The sequence below is a fragment of the Gavia stellata genome, chromosome 23, assembly GCF_030936135.1.
Source record: "Gavia stellata isolate bGavSte3 chromosome 23, bGavSte3.hap2, whole genome shotgun sequence".
NCBI lineage: Eukaryota > Metazoa > Chordata > Aves > Gaviiformes > Gaviidae > Gavia > Gavia stellata.
Window position 1 is genome coordinate 664,073 of NC_082616.1, and position 16,435 is coordinate 680,507.

General features: G+C 41.3%; 1 protein-coding gene across 1 annotated transcript in view; it reads left to right on the plus strand.

Annotated features, from left to right (window-relative positions):
* ATL2 (atlastin GTPase 2) overlaps positions 1 to 16,435 on the plus strand; it is a 40,559-nt gene that overhangs the window by 16,978 nt on the left and 7,146 nt on the right. Inside the window, exons 2-9 of the mRNA XM_059828414.1 lie at positions 2,713 to 2,993; positions 6,829 to 6,963; positions 8,400 to 8,504; positions 9,621 to 9,671; positions 11,844 to 11,900; positions 12,950 to 13,042; positions 13,322 to 13,460; positions 14,315 to 14,442. Of these exons, the coding sequence (XP_059684397.1) occupies positions 2,713 to 2,993; positions 6,829 to 6,963; positions 8,400 to 8,504; positions 9,621 to 9,671; positions 11,844 to 11,900; positions 12,950 to 13,042; positions 13,322 to 13,460; positions 14,315 to 14,442 (989 nt within the window). The remainder of the gene's footprint in view (positions 1 to 2,712; positions 2,994 to 6,828; positions 6,964 to 8,399; positions 8,505 to 9,620; positions 9,672 to 11,843; positions 11,901 to 12,949; positions 13,043 to 13,321; positions 13,461 to 14,314; positions 14,443 to 16,435) is intronic.

Here is a 16,435-nt window from a genome sequence, read left to right on the forward strand (position 1 = left end):
TTTAATGCGCATATTGTGTGTAAGCTCGTGATAGTACTATCTACTTGTGATAGGGAGAATCTGCTTGTTTGGAAATAACTAATGATAAAAGGCCATTCTACTTGTTTGGAAAGCTTCTTGGCTTGAAGAGGCTTTGGGTGGCTGTGCTCTGCACTGGCAGAAGGATGCTGCTACGACTCACACTTTGAGGTCTGCTGAGGTTCCGATGACTTCCAGGTAGGAAAAGATGGTTAATGTCAGGCTCCAAGTGAATGAAGAGAAGTTGCAAATGTGGCTTCAGACTATTTCGCAGTCTACTGCAGCTGAAGTGAAGTATGCATTTAAATAAAAGAATATAAGGCTGTTTTCAGTAATCAAGTTAAACTTGTTGCCTGGGGAATATGTAGAAGCAGGGGCTTCAATAAATTGTGTGAATACCTGTTTGCTAAAACACAGGCGTCTCTTCTTGGAGCCATTTATTCTTAATGCTTTCGTCAATAGAATAATTCCCTTTATGTTTCTAGGCTGTGATGCTGAAGGCTTTCTTTCTGGCTGTCAAAATCTTCGTACCTCACTTCCCAAGCTTTCTGGCCTACAAAGGATGCCACCTATATGGGGCAAAACCTCTTTTGTAAACGCTTTCAAAAAAGAGGGCTTATTTAATTTCTGGGAATACAAAAGCTTTAGGCCAAAGGTGAGAGTTTTTCTTCTGAAGTGGTGACCAATATTGTGTCAATGTAGCCTGTACAGTTTGGTGTCCTGTTGACGGCTTTTCTTTTTAAAGTTACTCCTTCCAGTTCTCAGGCCTGCTGGTGCAATTGAATTTTTTGGCCTGCTTTGTCAGCGGGTTTGAGTTAGGGTGACGCTAGGGGCTGTTCTGCACACTCACTTAGATAATGTTGGAGTTTAGTTCTAGCTGCTTAGGGTTTAAGCATTCAAGTTTACTTCCTGTTCAAACCAAGTACTACACGAGCTTAGTATATTCAAACCAATTTTTTTTTTTAAGATTTAGTGCCACTGGCCTTTGAGGCAGCACAGATTTGATGCTTGGAAATGGAAACGTCTTCTCTGATTTGCAAGGAAGTGAAATGTTGTCAGAACCGGCTAAAGAGAGAGCTGCTGGAAAAACTCCAGGGTCACCATGTTACCAGTTTTTCAAGTTCATGGTAATAACTTAGATATCTCATTACATCCACAAAACGGAGTGCGTTGGAGCACTGTTCATAAGTCTTTTGCTGAGGATGGTATCTAGGATGCAAAGTCTGGCAGGAATGGCTTGGCAGGTCCTGTGGGTATTGGCAGGGTCTCTGCCATGAATGAATTAAACTGGTGCCGTTCCATGGTGCCTCATCACACATCCTGCAAGAGAACGCTACTTCCACGGGAAGCATGGGGGCCGTGTAACATACCTGTGTGCAACGCGTCAAGTAACTGGAGATGGCTGCTTCTTTGTCTTTGTTAAAGCAATGGTTGGAAATGCAAGCATGACTAGCAGTCCAACGTACTTAAATTCATACAGTCGTGTTCCCAGATAAGTAACCGCTCGGAAGGTGCCTCAAACAGGTTTGTGCACATGGGGTTCTGACAGAATACAGCAAAATGTAAACTGGAGTTGGAGGCAATTCTGTAAGAACAAAACAGCTTCCAGGTGCTTGATAGGAAAAGTGGAATCAGGCCAGTGGTAGAGTTTGTTTCTGCTGTGGGACAAACTTCAGTGTTGAACAGAAGAGGAGACTTCATCTTGGACAGGTCGGTTTGTTTGGATTTCTTTTAGGCCTCTAACACAGTAATTCCTGAATTCTGGAAGTCAGGAAAATAAGATATTGGTACTATCGTGGTGTATGTCTGAAGGGCCGTGTTATCTTAATTTATCATTCATTAGTAACTTAAATCTCATCTGAGTTATAGTTGTTTCAGCTCCTGGTTGATCCTGAAAGGGTATTGACTCTTAAAAGAATATTTCAGACACAATTTAAGTCTTTTTGAAAGAGTTGGTATTTACTGTTATTAAATATTGCTTAATAATGTGTCATAGGAAGAGTATAAAGCCAGAAACTACTTCAATGTTTTGTTGTTTTTTCTTATCCCAGAAGTGTTAGGCCTTGCCCATGCTCAGGAGTTTATCCTCTTGCAAGCGTGAATAGGCACTCTGAAGTCTGTGCTGTACTGAGAATTGAAACGGGTGTAATGTGTTGGAATTACAGAGGAATTTAGTAATCTGCTGATGTATGTAATCCTGAGGTTACATGCTAGATCGGTGGTCTTGCTTGTATATGTTGGCAAGGAGAACTGGCAGAAAACATTATATATATAAATTTTTTCCTCAAAAAAGTATAAGAAGGTGGTGATCTAAAAATGTCCTTTTTTGGTCCTCTTTTGGAGCTTATTTTAAACTAATTAATTTTTTTCCAGATAAGAGAGAGAAGGCCCTTGATTTTTAATGGAAGTTATACTCAAGAAGCCTTTAAAAAGGGGTTTTGATGCTGAAAACCAGTTTTCTTTTGTGATTTCTTGAAACATAGAGAATGCTGAAGATCCGAAATGTAGACTATACGCAAACTTGATGAAAAAAGACAGGGAACTGCTGTTGATCTCATTGTCCGCACATGTGCGCTCCCGAGAACGTCATTCTTGCTGCTGGGAATGAAAGCCCAGCTCAAGGCTTCGCTTCAGAGAAACGTCTAGTGCCCTAAGCTCTGACTTACTAATGTATTGTAACCTGTCAACTTGCAGGTAAGCTTTATGAGGAAGAAGAGGAGGAGGATGCCCTACCTGACTCAGATGCCCTGCCAGACTCAGACGACGAGGTGGATTTGGATAAGCCGCGCCCCATACAGATTGTTCTTGCTCATGAAGATGACCATAACTTTGAATTAGATGAAGCAGCATTGGAAAAAATCTTGCTTCAGGAACACATCAAAGATCTTAACATAGTAGTTGTGTCTGTAGCAGGAGCTTTCCGCAAAGGAAAATCTTTTCTGCTGGACTTCATGCTTAGATACATGTATAACAGGGTGAGTAATTTGGATTTTCCCTGCAGGAGAAAAGTAGTTTGGTATTTTAGTCATTTACCTTTATTTGTTGACTTGAGCACAAATATAGCAGGTTGAATTTTTCTTACTTATTGGGGGGGGTGGGGAAGCTAGCTACTCTGTGTCTACTCTGTGAAGAAGTGTATTTAAGTGACAGTTTTTCAAATAAATTTTCCTACAGTTATCAAGGGAACTTATTGGTGTCCCGATGTAAGTGGGCATGAGAAGAACTTGAATGAGGGAACGTGGTGGCCTTCTAGTTGAGCTTTGAGGAAGGGCTCATCTAAGTGGTGGTGGCTTGGAGGAATCTTGCTTTGACTTGATCTCCTGAAATCATGTTGTAGCACTAGCTTACCCATTGTTGTAAAAGGAAGAGTTTTATCAGGTAGCTATTGGAGGACTAAATTCGCTTAAATCTGAGTTATGGCAAGAGGGAGCAAATCTCCTGTTTCCTGCCTGGAATGTGTGTCTGAACATAAACCAGGAACTTTTAAAATCCTTTTAAGTCATTGGTTAATGAATGCCTGATCCAAAATTTAATTTATTGTCTTAGTTTGTAGCTTTTGGCTGGTGGTGTCTTGTGTTTACTGTAATTTGAACTCTTGGCTGATACAGGGGAAAGTGGAGTAGGGCCTCCTGTGAACATACACATCTGCCTGTCACAGTTTGTGGTGTGTTTCTGTTCATCTGCTTAGTGAATATTGACAATTCAGTGTCTTGTTGCTTTTGAAGCTCTTTAAAAAAAAAAAAATGCCTTTTATGGTCACTGTTCTTCAGAGTTGGAATTCATGGTAGCAGAAACGAAACACGACTGCATCTATTTTACCTTTGTGCTAGCTGGCTTGAGGAGAAATCAAGATGAACCCTGCAGTTACAGGAAATATGGGAATATTGCAAAGAAGCTGCTGGTAGTTGGCAAATGAAGATTTCTTTTTCTCTCGCTCCCAGTAGTGCCTGCTATTGAATTCCTCTCACTGATTTGCCAAGAGCTCTGTAAGAAAGACACTGAGGATATGGTAGGAGGAATACAGAGTAGCAAGCTGGTGCTCCCAACTTCTTAAGCCTCTTTTAACCTAGGGAGGAATAAACATCTCATTGATATAGCTGTTCAGTGAGTGGTCTTTTGTGTGTGTATATAAACCCTCTCTAGTGTCCTGTTTATGTTTAAAAACAAAACAAAAAACTCCCAAACAAACAAAAAACCTGAACTCCCAAGAAGTATAGCAATCTGAGCTAGATGGTGGCTGGGTAGGGTTGCAGTGCTAGTTCCTTCCAAAAATAGAAGAGCTGAGCTTTAAACAAATACTCCTAGCTTTCAGATTGTGAAATAAAACAAAAGTTCATAAAGCAAAATGGATTGAAACGCTGTTTCAGCCTTGTGTAATATCATGCCTCTCTGTTCCCTTTATTGTGCAATCACTTTTTTCAGTTTTCTATAGGTGTCCTTTAAAATTCCATTTGTTTCACTTAAACTGAAGATGAAGGCAAACTTGGCCATCTACTGTAACAGCTATCTCTTACCAAAAGCAGAGAGGTCTTGCTCTCTGTGTGCTGCTTCTGGCCAGGCATTTGTGTTCTGAAGCTGTAATGCTTGCAGGCCCTTTGCTGAGCTGATCCAACTCAGTGGTGCATCAGAAGACACTGCACTTTGCTGAATTGTTTTCCTGCCAGCTCAGTGACGTAAACTGGCTTAGGGAAAGAGTTTGACAAACATCAGAGCTGCTGCAAACTGATTGATGGGAGTTGGGGATGAGAGAAGATAAGTGCAACGCCTCCTCTTTTGAGCGCTTCTGAATGGTATTAAGTCAAATGGCATCCTCTATGCTTACACAAATTTCTGTACAGGAGGGGAGACCTGGACAGGAGGGTATAGTTTTAGAGTACTTGCTCCATCTTCAGTCAGCCTTAATTACAAGTCTGTATTTTCTGTGAACTAAATATTGGATCCTGCACAAAATACTAAAGCATCTGCATTCAGTTTGTACGCTAACCAAGCAATTTTGGGATATCCTCCCCTGCGGCTATTAACATGTGTGATGAAAAACTTGCCAAGATAGTTCAGAATCCCACTTCCTTGTCTTAAACCAAGAGCTGGAGGCCATGGGAAAAGCTATCATTCTAAAAATCTCGCTTGTGCCGGTCGAAGTCACAGGTAGGATTTTGGCATGGCTGAGATTGGTCACTAACTTCGGGGAGGTGGCATCTCATTTCAAGCACTGATATTTAGTGTTATGATTGCTCATTTGAAATGGAACAGAATAACTTGCCACAAACCAGCAGCAGTTGTGTACTCAGCAAGCTGCTGCAACGATCCTGTGATCTTTGTTGCAGTTTAAGCCTTATTAAGAGTTGGGTGCAGTAACACTAGTAAATTTAGATTTAAAAGCTTTTTTCAGGGGTATGACCTTCTTAGCTTGTATTAATCTGCAAGGTGCACTGTGTACTAATGGCACTATGCAAATAAAGCTGCATTGGTCCTTTCTTTGGTGTGGAATATATTTAGAGAGGTTATCTTTTATGTGACTGATAAAAACTGTAGTGCAACTTCTAGCTTGATTTCGTGTAGGGACAAAGTCTCTTTTTCTCCTCCCATCTCTTGCATGTCTTTCAAGCCAACTTGGTGGATGGAGACTGTTAAAATACTGAGTTAAGTAAGGAAAGACAAAGGTTAACAAGCTAGGAGCGCTTCAAACTGATGCCAAGGTCAGTCAGAGACAGGCTTAAGTGCATTGCCTATAAGATGAAGCAGCTTCAGCTGAAGTTGTGCCTGTTAAGACACAAGTCTCCTGCGACATGAATCGCATAGGAAATCGAATGTGGTTGTATCTAGTGCTCATTGAGGGACTTGTCAAAAGGTTTTTGTAGTTTTGGTCTGAATTGCTACAAATAAGGATAGTTTCTGGACCGAGCTGGGAAAAAGTATTCTTGTATAAATGATAAGTGGAACATATTGTTGAATAACATAACAGATTATTTTGAAAAAGTAAAAAGCTACAGTCCATTGTCATACGCCTGTGAAATAAGATTCAGCGCTGCAAAACTGTATCCTGGAGTGTACTGAAGCCCAAAGCAGGCCTGAACCTTTGATTTCTAGAGTGGTCTGTGGATGCATAAGCATATTCTGGGATAAAAAAAACTCCAGGGGAAAACTGTTTGGGTTTTGCTTAGTCTCTCTGGTACAGGTGTATGTGCATGACAAAACAACCCCCTGCCCAAGCCCCCCCAACCTCCCTTTCTGGTCCTTGCCTATTCTCTTTGGCTTCTGCAAGCCGGCATTGGGAGTCTTGTGCTGGCCTCTGTTTAGTGCAGGGGATTAGATGCTTAACTAGTTTCAGCAGTTGACCTGTTTGTGAGGGGGAAGGGAGAGGATTAAGTCAAGATCATTTTTTTGTTCCTTGCAGAGGTTTAGCTGTTCCTGTAGGTAAAATACATGCTACTTCAAACTGTGTTTGAGTTGAGTTCTCTCAGCTGTGAGAGAAGAGCATGAGCGTGAAGTGGAATCGATGGACAAAACTGAGCTGTTCTCATTAGTTTTGAGTGCTTGAGACTTGAAAGCTGTGCACATATACTCTTCAGTGGCTGAAGACTTGTGCAACTGCTGAAATACAGTAGACTCGAACAACATTTCTTTGTGGATGATCCTTGAAATACAGCAGAGTAGCGCGGTGTTTTAATATTTTGTGTCATGTTGTCAGTTGGCTCTGAGGAAAATGAGAGAACAATGTGGAAGTCTGCTAAAACATGGCAGATTATGTTAATAGTAACATAATAAAAAAATCTCCTCCTTGGTTTTAAGTAAGTTTCTTTTGTTTTGTAGAATTCTTCTTGCTGGATAGGTGGAAACACTGAGCCATTGACTGGGTTTACATGGAGAGGTGGATGTGAACGGGAAACCACTGGCATTCAGATTTGGAGTGAAGTGTTTGTAATTGATAAACCCAATGGAACAAAGGTAAGCGCTTGACTTAAATAGGTGTATGTAGGCATTTTTGCCTCTCTGTGTATACTTTTAACACCATGGGTTTCATGGAGGCAGTTCGAATACCAGTTGCTTTCCTTTGCATTCAGCAGCTGCACAACATATTTGGAAGCCTTCTATCAGTGCAAGTATGAATTTTCCTGCTGGGTCGTAAGATTCTATCTCCAACAATAGTCCCATTCTGAGAGTACATCATTTTGGCAAAGTCTACTCTGTCCAGGCTGATGGGTGTTCTGTGGATGTTGTAAAACTGTAATGGCTGTAAATACCATATATAGACAAATGCTGTGATAAGAACAGCTCTATAACAAACACTGTTTTTTGAGAGGTGAGAATGTGTTCTAGCTTGTAGCTGTGTTCTAGTGAAATGTAACGTATGGCTGTAAGTACTGAAAACAGCTTCAGGGTCTGGAAGCTGGTCCTTCCATATAGTTTAACAGGTAGTCTGTTAAAAGGGATTAAGTCTAACAGTGGGATAAAAGGCACTAACTCTATTCCAATCAAAGCTGGTGCATCTTTTTTAACTCTAAGTCAGTTAAACACCTACAACCAAACTTTGTAGTTAATCTTCATGCTGAAACAAAGTTGTTAATAAATATTTACTCCACAGTACTGGTGGTGTATCTTGAGCTATTCATGTTCTCCTGAACCATAAGCTCTTCGTTATTTAACTTTCATACCCTTTGCATTTGCAGAGGAGACATCTGATGGCCAATTAATATGGGACACTGATCTTAAACAGATGGTGGCTTAGGGACGAGCAGGGAGTTTTATCAAATTTCATAGCTAACCAAACAGTTCTCTGGCTAAAAAACAGTTAAAGATCTGTTTGTGCTCTGGGGACAAATCACTTGTTCTTGCTTATCAGTCATCTCTAACTGAAAGAGAAGGGGATTGTCGTAGATCCCAAAGATAGGAATTGGACAGATTAACTTTTATCGTTAAGATCACTTTGTTCCTTGTCATTCCAGCAGACAGTCGGTATCAATTATCTTGTTTTCTTCTGAAAATGATTATTTTATGATAGATGTATTCTTAAAAGTAACCTTCTCACTCTTAGCTCTAATGAGCTATGCTGGATTGTCAGCCGAGACTAAAGTTTTTCCAGTGAATAAGAGCTGTCTGTTACTCTGTATTGTACCCTCACTGGGCTGAGGGAGGATATTTTTGTGGGAGAGGGTAACTAGTGTAGCAGGGCCAAGGACGTAAGGCTGATGACATGGCCCTCTAATTATTGCTTGCCCAGCTCCAAGTGTGTATAGACATGTGCGCAGGGAGCTGACTGAGGTTTAATAAGTGGATATAGGGGCAGAGATTTGCTTTACTTAAAATAGAATTTGTCCCACTGGCCTGGAGTTTGAAAGTGTTAACAATTTGGTTAACTATCGCTGCTCTTTAAAACTCTCTAGGTTGCTGTACTACTCATGGATACCCAAGGTGCCTTTGATAGCCAATCCACTATCAAAGACTGTGCAACGGTTTTTGCTCTGAGCACCATGACGAGTTCTGTCCAGGTGAGAATACCTGTGCTGGCGAACAACGGCAGCTATAGGAACGCTCTATCCTGAACATGCAAAGAATATCCCTCTAGCCACGCTTTGAAAATTCACCTGTAGATTTTCCTCCAACTATCATTTAAGCTTTTATACTTAATGTCTTATTTTCAGTGTGAGATACTACATAAGTTTTTCTGTGGAATCAAGGTTATCCAAGGCCAAGCTGAGTTAAATTGCTGGCTGAACTGGGGAATCCCCAAAAAAGGTGTCAAAGTAGCAACTGCTTCTGTACAGATGTGTTACAGAGTCTTTTTTAAGACTTTAGATACAGTTTGGGGTGAAATTACACTATGATCAGCTAAACTTACAATTACTGCTACTGTTAAACTTCTGACAATTCTCTTGTGTTATGCCAAAACTACTTCTAACCTTGTGCCTTAAATGTGCCAAAAGCGAGTGTGTTTTTGAGGGATGACAAGTGACCTTATTCAGACATGCTATAAGATGAAACTAACAGGAGAACACTACTTCTGTCCTGTGGGGTGGTTTTTGGTGGGTTTTGTGTTTTGTTTCTCTGGTTAGGATAAGTTGTGGGTTATTGAGGCATCTTTACGTTTACTGCTGTTCAGTATTTGTGCTATTGGAATGGTCACGAGCTCCCTGGATAAAATCAGATTTCCCTGGGAAGGTTTGAAATAAAAAAAAACTGGTGAACTAACTACCCAGTTATTTCTGTGTTGGAGATGCAGCTGCTGGATCACTGGATCCTAGAGCACTTGGACCTGAGGATGGCAAACAGATGTGCCCTTCTCAATCCTCCTGTCTCATACCCGTGTGGTGATTTGAAGCATTCAGCAGTCTTCTCTGATTCCTTTATGGCTTGCTTCCTTGGAAAGAAGCTGTTCTAAGAAGGATTAGGGTAGTCAGCAGTGGTTTTGTCCCTAGCACTTTGTATAAGGAAGTGACTTTTGTTTGAGATGCATTCTGTGACACCTTTCTAGTTGCTGACTTCTGGATAGTTAGACTTTTCTGGAGTCAAACTCCACTATTTTTGAGTAAAAATACTCAAGATATCTTAAGAGACTACATGAATGTAAGATAATGGTTTCATGGTACACTGTAATTCTTTTACAGGTATACAACTTGTCCCAGAATATTCAGGAAGATGACCTTCAACATTTGCAGGTAAGAATATGCTGAATTTATATTAAGCTGCTTCTGAACTGATAGTCTTGACATTGTTCTGGAAGTTACTACTAATGTAACTGTGATTTGGGAGTTGCCTGCTGCTTCATATAAAACACTTAAGCTGGCCTAATGCTGAAACTAGTACTGCCTGTAACAACATTATTTGCATCAACTCCATGATGCTGTGATGCTTCTGCTGGGCCAATGCAAAGGTAAAATAGTGCAAGCTTCTAATCTGGCTAAATCTTATCTTTCTAAAGTCTGTTCTCTATATGGTAAGGTCTGAAATTCCCGAAAGCATGAGAAAGGAAAATCATTTCTTGAAGTACTTAACGAGAAAATTCCAATGCTTCTCCATTTTCCCTAAAATAGGAAAATGGATGATATTTCATAACCAGTTTCTAAAGAAATGTGGGAGCTTGGGTCAGGGCAGAAAGAGCTATCTTCTACCCAGAAGCCTTCTGTAGTTTTTCAGCTGAGAAGCTTCTACAGAGTTTTATTTCTGCTTAGAAACAAAAGCAGGAAAGAGTTGTCCCCTCTTTCCTGTGGGGTTTTCATTCCCTAATGGAACTTTGTGGTCAAAGGCCACAGAATTCTGGCTTCACGTGAACGGTGCAAGAACCTTATCTACTTAACTTAAAACCTGTAGCTTTAAAGGCTAGTCTGTGTATCAACAAATGCCTGCCTGTGCTCAGGCCATGACCTTGTCACAGCTTAAAGCTGTTTTACGCGTCTTCTGATTGAAAGGACTTCTGTCTTGGTCGGTGCTGTTTGCTGCCTGGCTGCCAATACTGGAAGTAGAAGTGCACTAACTAAACATAGTCTTGTGATGCTGTTCTCAGTTAACGGAGTTATATCACTGGGCCAGCACCCCCTCAAACTCCCCCCCCCGCCCCCCCCAAAAAAAAACCCCAAACAACCAAGCACTGCAAAAGCCTTAGCTAATTATTTGAAAGCCAGGCTTTCCTCATGACTTTGGTCCTTTGACAGCCTCAGTGCAATCTGAATAGAGCAATCCCTTTCTGTTATACTGGAGGGTGAGATTTGAGGGAAGGAAGGGAAGAGAAGAGTGATAAATATAAGCAGTGGGTAGGGGATGCCTGTGCATTTAAAGCTGGGACAAGGAATTGGGGGGCTGAGAGAAGGGAATTCTGAATTTCTGTTATACAGGATTTTCTGTTATTCTGAAATACTGTTACTCTCTAGCTGCCTTTTCCACGTAGCAGGGAAGTGAACGGGGTAGGGAGTTAGGATCAAAGGAGCCAGTCTCATGTGGGTACTTGGCCACTTCAGAGCTTCTTTTGCTCAGGGTGACAAGGGCTTGGAAGTTAATTTGTGTTAAATTAGTCTTGTAAGTTCACAGATGCTCATGTGATCAACACAGGGGGAACTGTCCTTTCAGCCATGAAATTTATCTGAGATGTTCCAGGAGTTAGTTTTAATGCAGAAGAACAGTTGCCTGGTACTAGAGGATGTTGGTGTGCTTCCTTCATCTCGACCTCCAAGATCTGTAAGGGGGCTAGCATGGATCAACACCTGACAGTATTGACCTCTGCTGAAACGGCCAGCACAGTCCATAATTCCTGTTCTCGTGGGTTGCCTGGCCCACTCAGTCCAGTGAAGAATGCTGCTGCTGGTATTAAAGGTGGTGAAAGCAACAAGAGGAAGATGGCTGATACTACTTGCCGTTATACTGGAAGGAAAGAACAATTATCAGTTAAGATCACGGACTGAAGTAGAGATCTGGGAAGCTGCTGAACTTGGCTTGTATTTAAATGTCTGATACATTGGCTCTAGCCAAGTTCCTTGAGATTTCCAGGGAAGTAAGGGTCAAATGTTAGACAGGCTTACCTCCTTAGCCTAGGAAACACGTGTTGGAAACGGGCTCGCTGAGAGATGTAGCCAGCTTTCTTCTGAGAGTAGTCCACAGGCCACCCACTTAGAGCTGCGGTGCATTGACAGTTACGGAATGGCACTGCAAAACCAGTGGAAATAATATCTCCTTCCTGAATTTTACTGAGGATTGGCGTACTTGTTCTTGAGGTGTATTGACCATTCTCAACCCATAATAGGACTTATGGTCGAATGCTTTATTTTCTAGTGACAGAATATTTTACAGTAGAAAAATGTGTTTTATATGTGGCACCCTTACACTCTTCTTTCTATCAGTTGTTTACAGAATATGGAAGACTAGCTATGGAAGAGATTTACCAAAAGCCGTTTCAGGTAACTATGTGTGTTAAATGGATCTTAAGCAACTGAATGTGTAGAAAGTGAGCTCAGGGTAATTTATGAAGAGAAATTAGTTGGGCTGAAGCTAGCCTGTTCTTTGCAAGACTGATTTTTTTTCTTTCCCTGCCACCACATTTCTTAGCAAAAACACAATGGGAAAAATGCTGAAAAGGATCACATTTTGGGCAAGTATAGCTTTGTGCCTGAATTATAAGGCATAAAAGGAATGAAAGTGTCAGATGATGTGCAGACATCGAGGAGAAAAGTTTCGCGCTGCCTTCTTACTCATTACTCTTTGAGATATGGTTGGTCTTTGCTGGTGGTACATGGTTCTGAGTAAAGGTCATGTGGCCTCTAAAATAGCATTGAGGAGGGCCGTGTTGCATTTTGTTTACTTGAAGTGTTGCTGTCTTCAGCGTTAAAAGTCTCAAACCTGCTAGCATCTCCTGAGTGTTTGCTAGGCCAGAGAAGGGTTTGAGGCTGCTTCTGTTTAGTGGAGACAGAGACTGAGATCTCTTCCATCCTGAAGTATCCTCCTTAACCTATAAGGGTACTAGTCGACTGCTGTTAGTGGTGAGTTTTAAGACTCTTGCGTCTCTAGAATATTCAGGCTACAAGTGTGAGTCCCCAGTGTTCTTGTGACTAGCCCAGGCAAGATGCATTCCTTGTAAAGCACCTCGTCTGATACAAGAGTAATGTCAAGGTTTGTTTTCTATCTTCAGCTGATGAGAGAGAGGACAGTGTAATCCCTGTGGGATAGCAAAAGGCAAAGGCAAACCCATGGAACAGGGAAGTTACCTTTAAGACACTTGGGTATTTCCTTTCAGATAAGGAGTTGTATTTGTGTGTTTTGGTGTGTGGGTTTGGCTGGTTGATTTTTTTTTTTAAACAAGCAAACACTAGCACCACAAAACTACAAGGCTACCTCATCTAGAGCAGCCAAGCTCAGAATTTTTTTTACTTAAAATAATCACATGTGTGATAGAGTTTTTGACCTTAGGAATGATGCAAGCCATTCACTGCTGTTGTTCTTCCTGTTATAGACACTAATGTTCTTAATTAGAGATTGGAGTTATCCTTATGAACATGCATATGGCTTGGAAGGAGGAAAAAAGTTCCTAGAGAAAAGATTGCAGGTAAGTTATCTCCAGTAGTCCTAGTGTGGACTTCTAACTTAAGTGACCACTTACTGTCAAGATAATGATGTATGATGAGCTAACTCTGTGCTAATAAAATACATTTGTGATATTCCCACTTGTGTGTGCATTCTGGGGTTTAGCACTAGACATTTTTAGGTTCAGGAATGAAAGCTTAAACATGCTTCTGTGCTCTTGCTGCTTTTGAGCTGATAATTAATCTTAATTGCAGTACTGCAAAGCTGTTGACAGTTCTTACTGCCTTTTCTTTTTCTTCAGGTAAAGCAAAACCAACATGAAGAGCTACAGAATGTAAGGAAGCATATTCACTCCTGTTTCAGTAATCTTGGCTGTTTCCTGTTGCCCCACCCTGGTCTTAAAGTTGCAACAAATCCAAATTTTGATGGGAGGTTGAATGGTAGGAAGCTTTCCATTGTGTGTTTCTTGATTCAGATCACTGAGTTTATTTTCTTTTATAATGGAAGTTAAACACTGAAATGGTTAGCTATTGAAATGCTTGTTTGGAAAAATGTAGGGCTAAAGGGTGAAACCATGGAATCTAGAAATGTTCTGTATTGTGTTGTCTTCAGTGGTTTAAAGGTAGAGGAGGTAAGCAGGCAGAGGGAATGGATATCTTTGTGTCTAGCTGTTGATTGTAATCTGGTAACTTGAGATATACTTAAAGGTCGTGAAATAAGGATTCTAAAGATAAGGATTGCGGAGGGGAGAATTCACGAAATTAAAAACTTTACTTTCTTGAAATTGAAAGGCTTTTTTCTAAGAACTTGCTAAACCAAAGGTCAGAACTAGAATGACTTGAAAAGAAAAGCTGTAGGCTTCTGCTACTGTGGAATGAGAGGCTGCCAGGATTCTTCCAATTGCTGCTTGTCCCCCAACAGAGGGAATGTATCAGCATGGCAAAGGCTAAAAAAAGTGGGTTTGTGATAGTGGGATGCCAACCACTTCTGTGCTGAGGGCGCAGACCTGTGGGATTATTGTGTAAGATGTCGGTGTAATTGGGGAAATGCACTTTAAATATTACAAGGACTATGGAACCTTGTTCTCTCAGTCTGAATTTAAGATTAAAGAGTAGGTAGAACTTACTAAAGCTACACTACGTATTTAAGCCTTTAAATATCTTAAAAATGCAGTCAAGAGTTGTGACGCTATGGATTTTGAAGGGTCATGGGTTATCAGTGTTCCTTTAGGATATGTAAGATTGAAAAGAAAACTAACCACTTTTTTTTTCTGAAATTGATTGAATTTTACTAGATATAGATGAGGATTTTAAGAAAGAGCTGCGGAATTTGGTACCATTACTGCTTGCCCCTGAAAACTTGGTAGAAAAAGAGATTAGTGGATCCAAGGTGACCTGTAGAGATCTTGTAGAATACTTCAAGGTAAGCAAACTCATACTAATTATTTCTGTTAATGGCTTAAAAGAAAGTATTCTAATTTTAGGGCATGGTGTTCCCAGAGAAGATAAGATATCTAGGCTGACACTAGCTGATCAGCTCACTTTTATTTTCATTTCATTACTCTGACTTTCCAGAACTGGCACACAACTTCCTAACAGTATAGCTCTTAGCAAGCTGCTCTTGGCAAAATTGTGTGGGATTTTTTTATTTGTAAATAGCCTGAAATACTTCAAGCTGTATTAGATTTTTCTTCCCCTACTTTGAAATCCTAGTTTGTCTGAATATGTTGCTGCTTTTAAGAGTGTCTCATGTAGATTGTACAGATAAAAAACAGCTCTTAAACTGCTAGGTATGCAGTGAAAATTTCAGATACTCCCCTCTGGATTTTTAACATGCAAGGAAGATGCTTTCCAAACACTTGCATGTGCAGCACCACTGTATGCTCTGAAATATTTGTGTATGATACTTGCAGCTGTTAGACTCTTGAGCTGTTTTGGTATCATGGTGACACCAGCAGAAATGCGATAACATAATCCCTACATCACCAGGAATTGGTCTGGTGTGTGTAACCTTTTTTTTGAATTGGAATGACTTAGGCAGTTGGCTTGGTAGGAGAAAGTGGCACTCATTCCTAAAGACGTTAATTTTGCATTATTACTTTTGAGCGTGCATGTTGAAGGTAAACCAGAGTTGAGTTGATGTTAAGAAAGAAGCTGTGCAAGGGAGGAGTCTGAGACCAGAACTCTTTAACACTTGTAAGATGAAGTAACTTTATAAAGCAAAGACACGATATGGGATGCACAAGTCATGGCTGTTCTGACAAGCATAAAATCAACACTCTGGAGCTCATATTTCAGTCTCTGTATTTCCATGGTTGCATGCTGCTTTTTGTTCCACTTCTTTCTCTAGTAAGACCTGATCCCATACAGCGTAGGGAGTGCACATTCAACAGCAGTTTAGAAAGCACTGCGCCCTGAAACCTGAGCGTAAAACCTCCTCTATTGAAACGCTGCCTGATTCATGTCCCGTATCCAGTGTGGGAGCAGTCATGCAGGGTGCTGCAGAGAGGCTGTGGTTATGTAACTAAAGAGGACTACTCCCTTGGGACTGTGCATCTAAAGCTGAGATCGTGAAGCCTGAGTTGGAAACTGGAGGGCCTTTACTTGGAGGAAATAGCTACAGAAGCAAGGAGGGTGTCGAGGGAACAGAGTCCTGTATAACTCTATACGTTTTTGTAGGTTGCCCTACAACCTAAAGCATTGAGTATATAGGGACCCTGATAACCTTGTTCTCTCTGCCTTTACAGAGAAAAATCCTCAGGGCGGAGGCTTGTAGACAAGCCGGGGGGAGAGCAGTAGTAGCATGAAGAAGAATAACTGCCCAGCCTCTGAGGGGCTGAGAGTGGCCTCGTTGGTCTAACTCGCACAGCTTGTCCAAAGCACTGAAATGGCTACTGCTGCCTGCTCTGCCCCCTCCACTAATCTGTCCCAAAGAGCTGTGCCATGGGCCGTCTTGTGGGCTGGAGAAGAAGACGTGAAGGACATGTTCTCTTCCAGCCTTCTGAAACCCTGGTGAAAGAAAGGACACCTGAGGATTGGTGGGGTGGGGCACAGAGGGATAGGCTGCCTGCTTGGCTTCCAGAAGTATTTTGGTGGCTCAGCTCTGTCTGCGTTAGTGCTTTGATCTGCTTTTTTTTCCTCCCACACTTCAAGGGAGCAAGGCGTATCAGGGAAATGTAAGTACTGGTTCTCCCAGCACTGGGGCATGTTTGGACAGACCTCTTGCCAGAAAGGCTGTGTGAGATAGTCACCTTTACTCTTTTGTGGTGGGTGAAGAGTCCCTGCCTAGCAAGGACTTTCTTATGTATTTGAGGGAGCAGAAACCTGCTGTCAAGCCTGTCACTTCTTGAGATAGTGGCCATGTCGCTCAAGGTTCTCTCCTACCCTGCTAGGCCCCAGCCTCAAATGCACAGGAA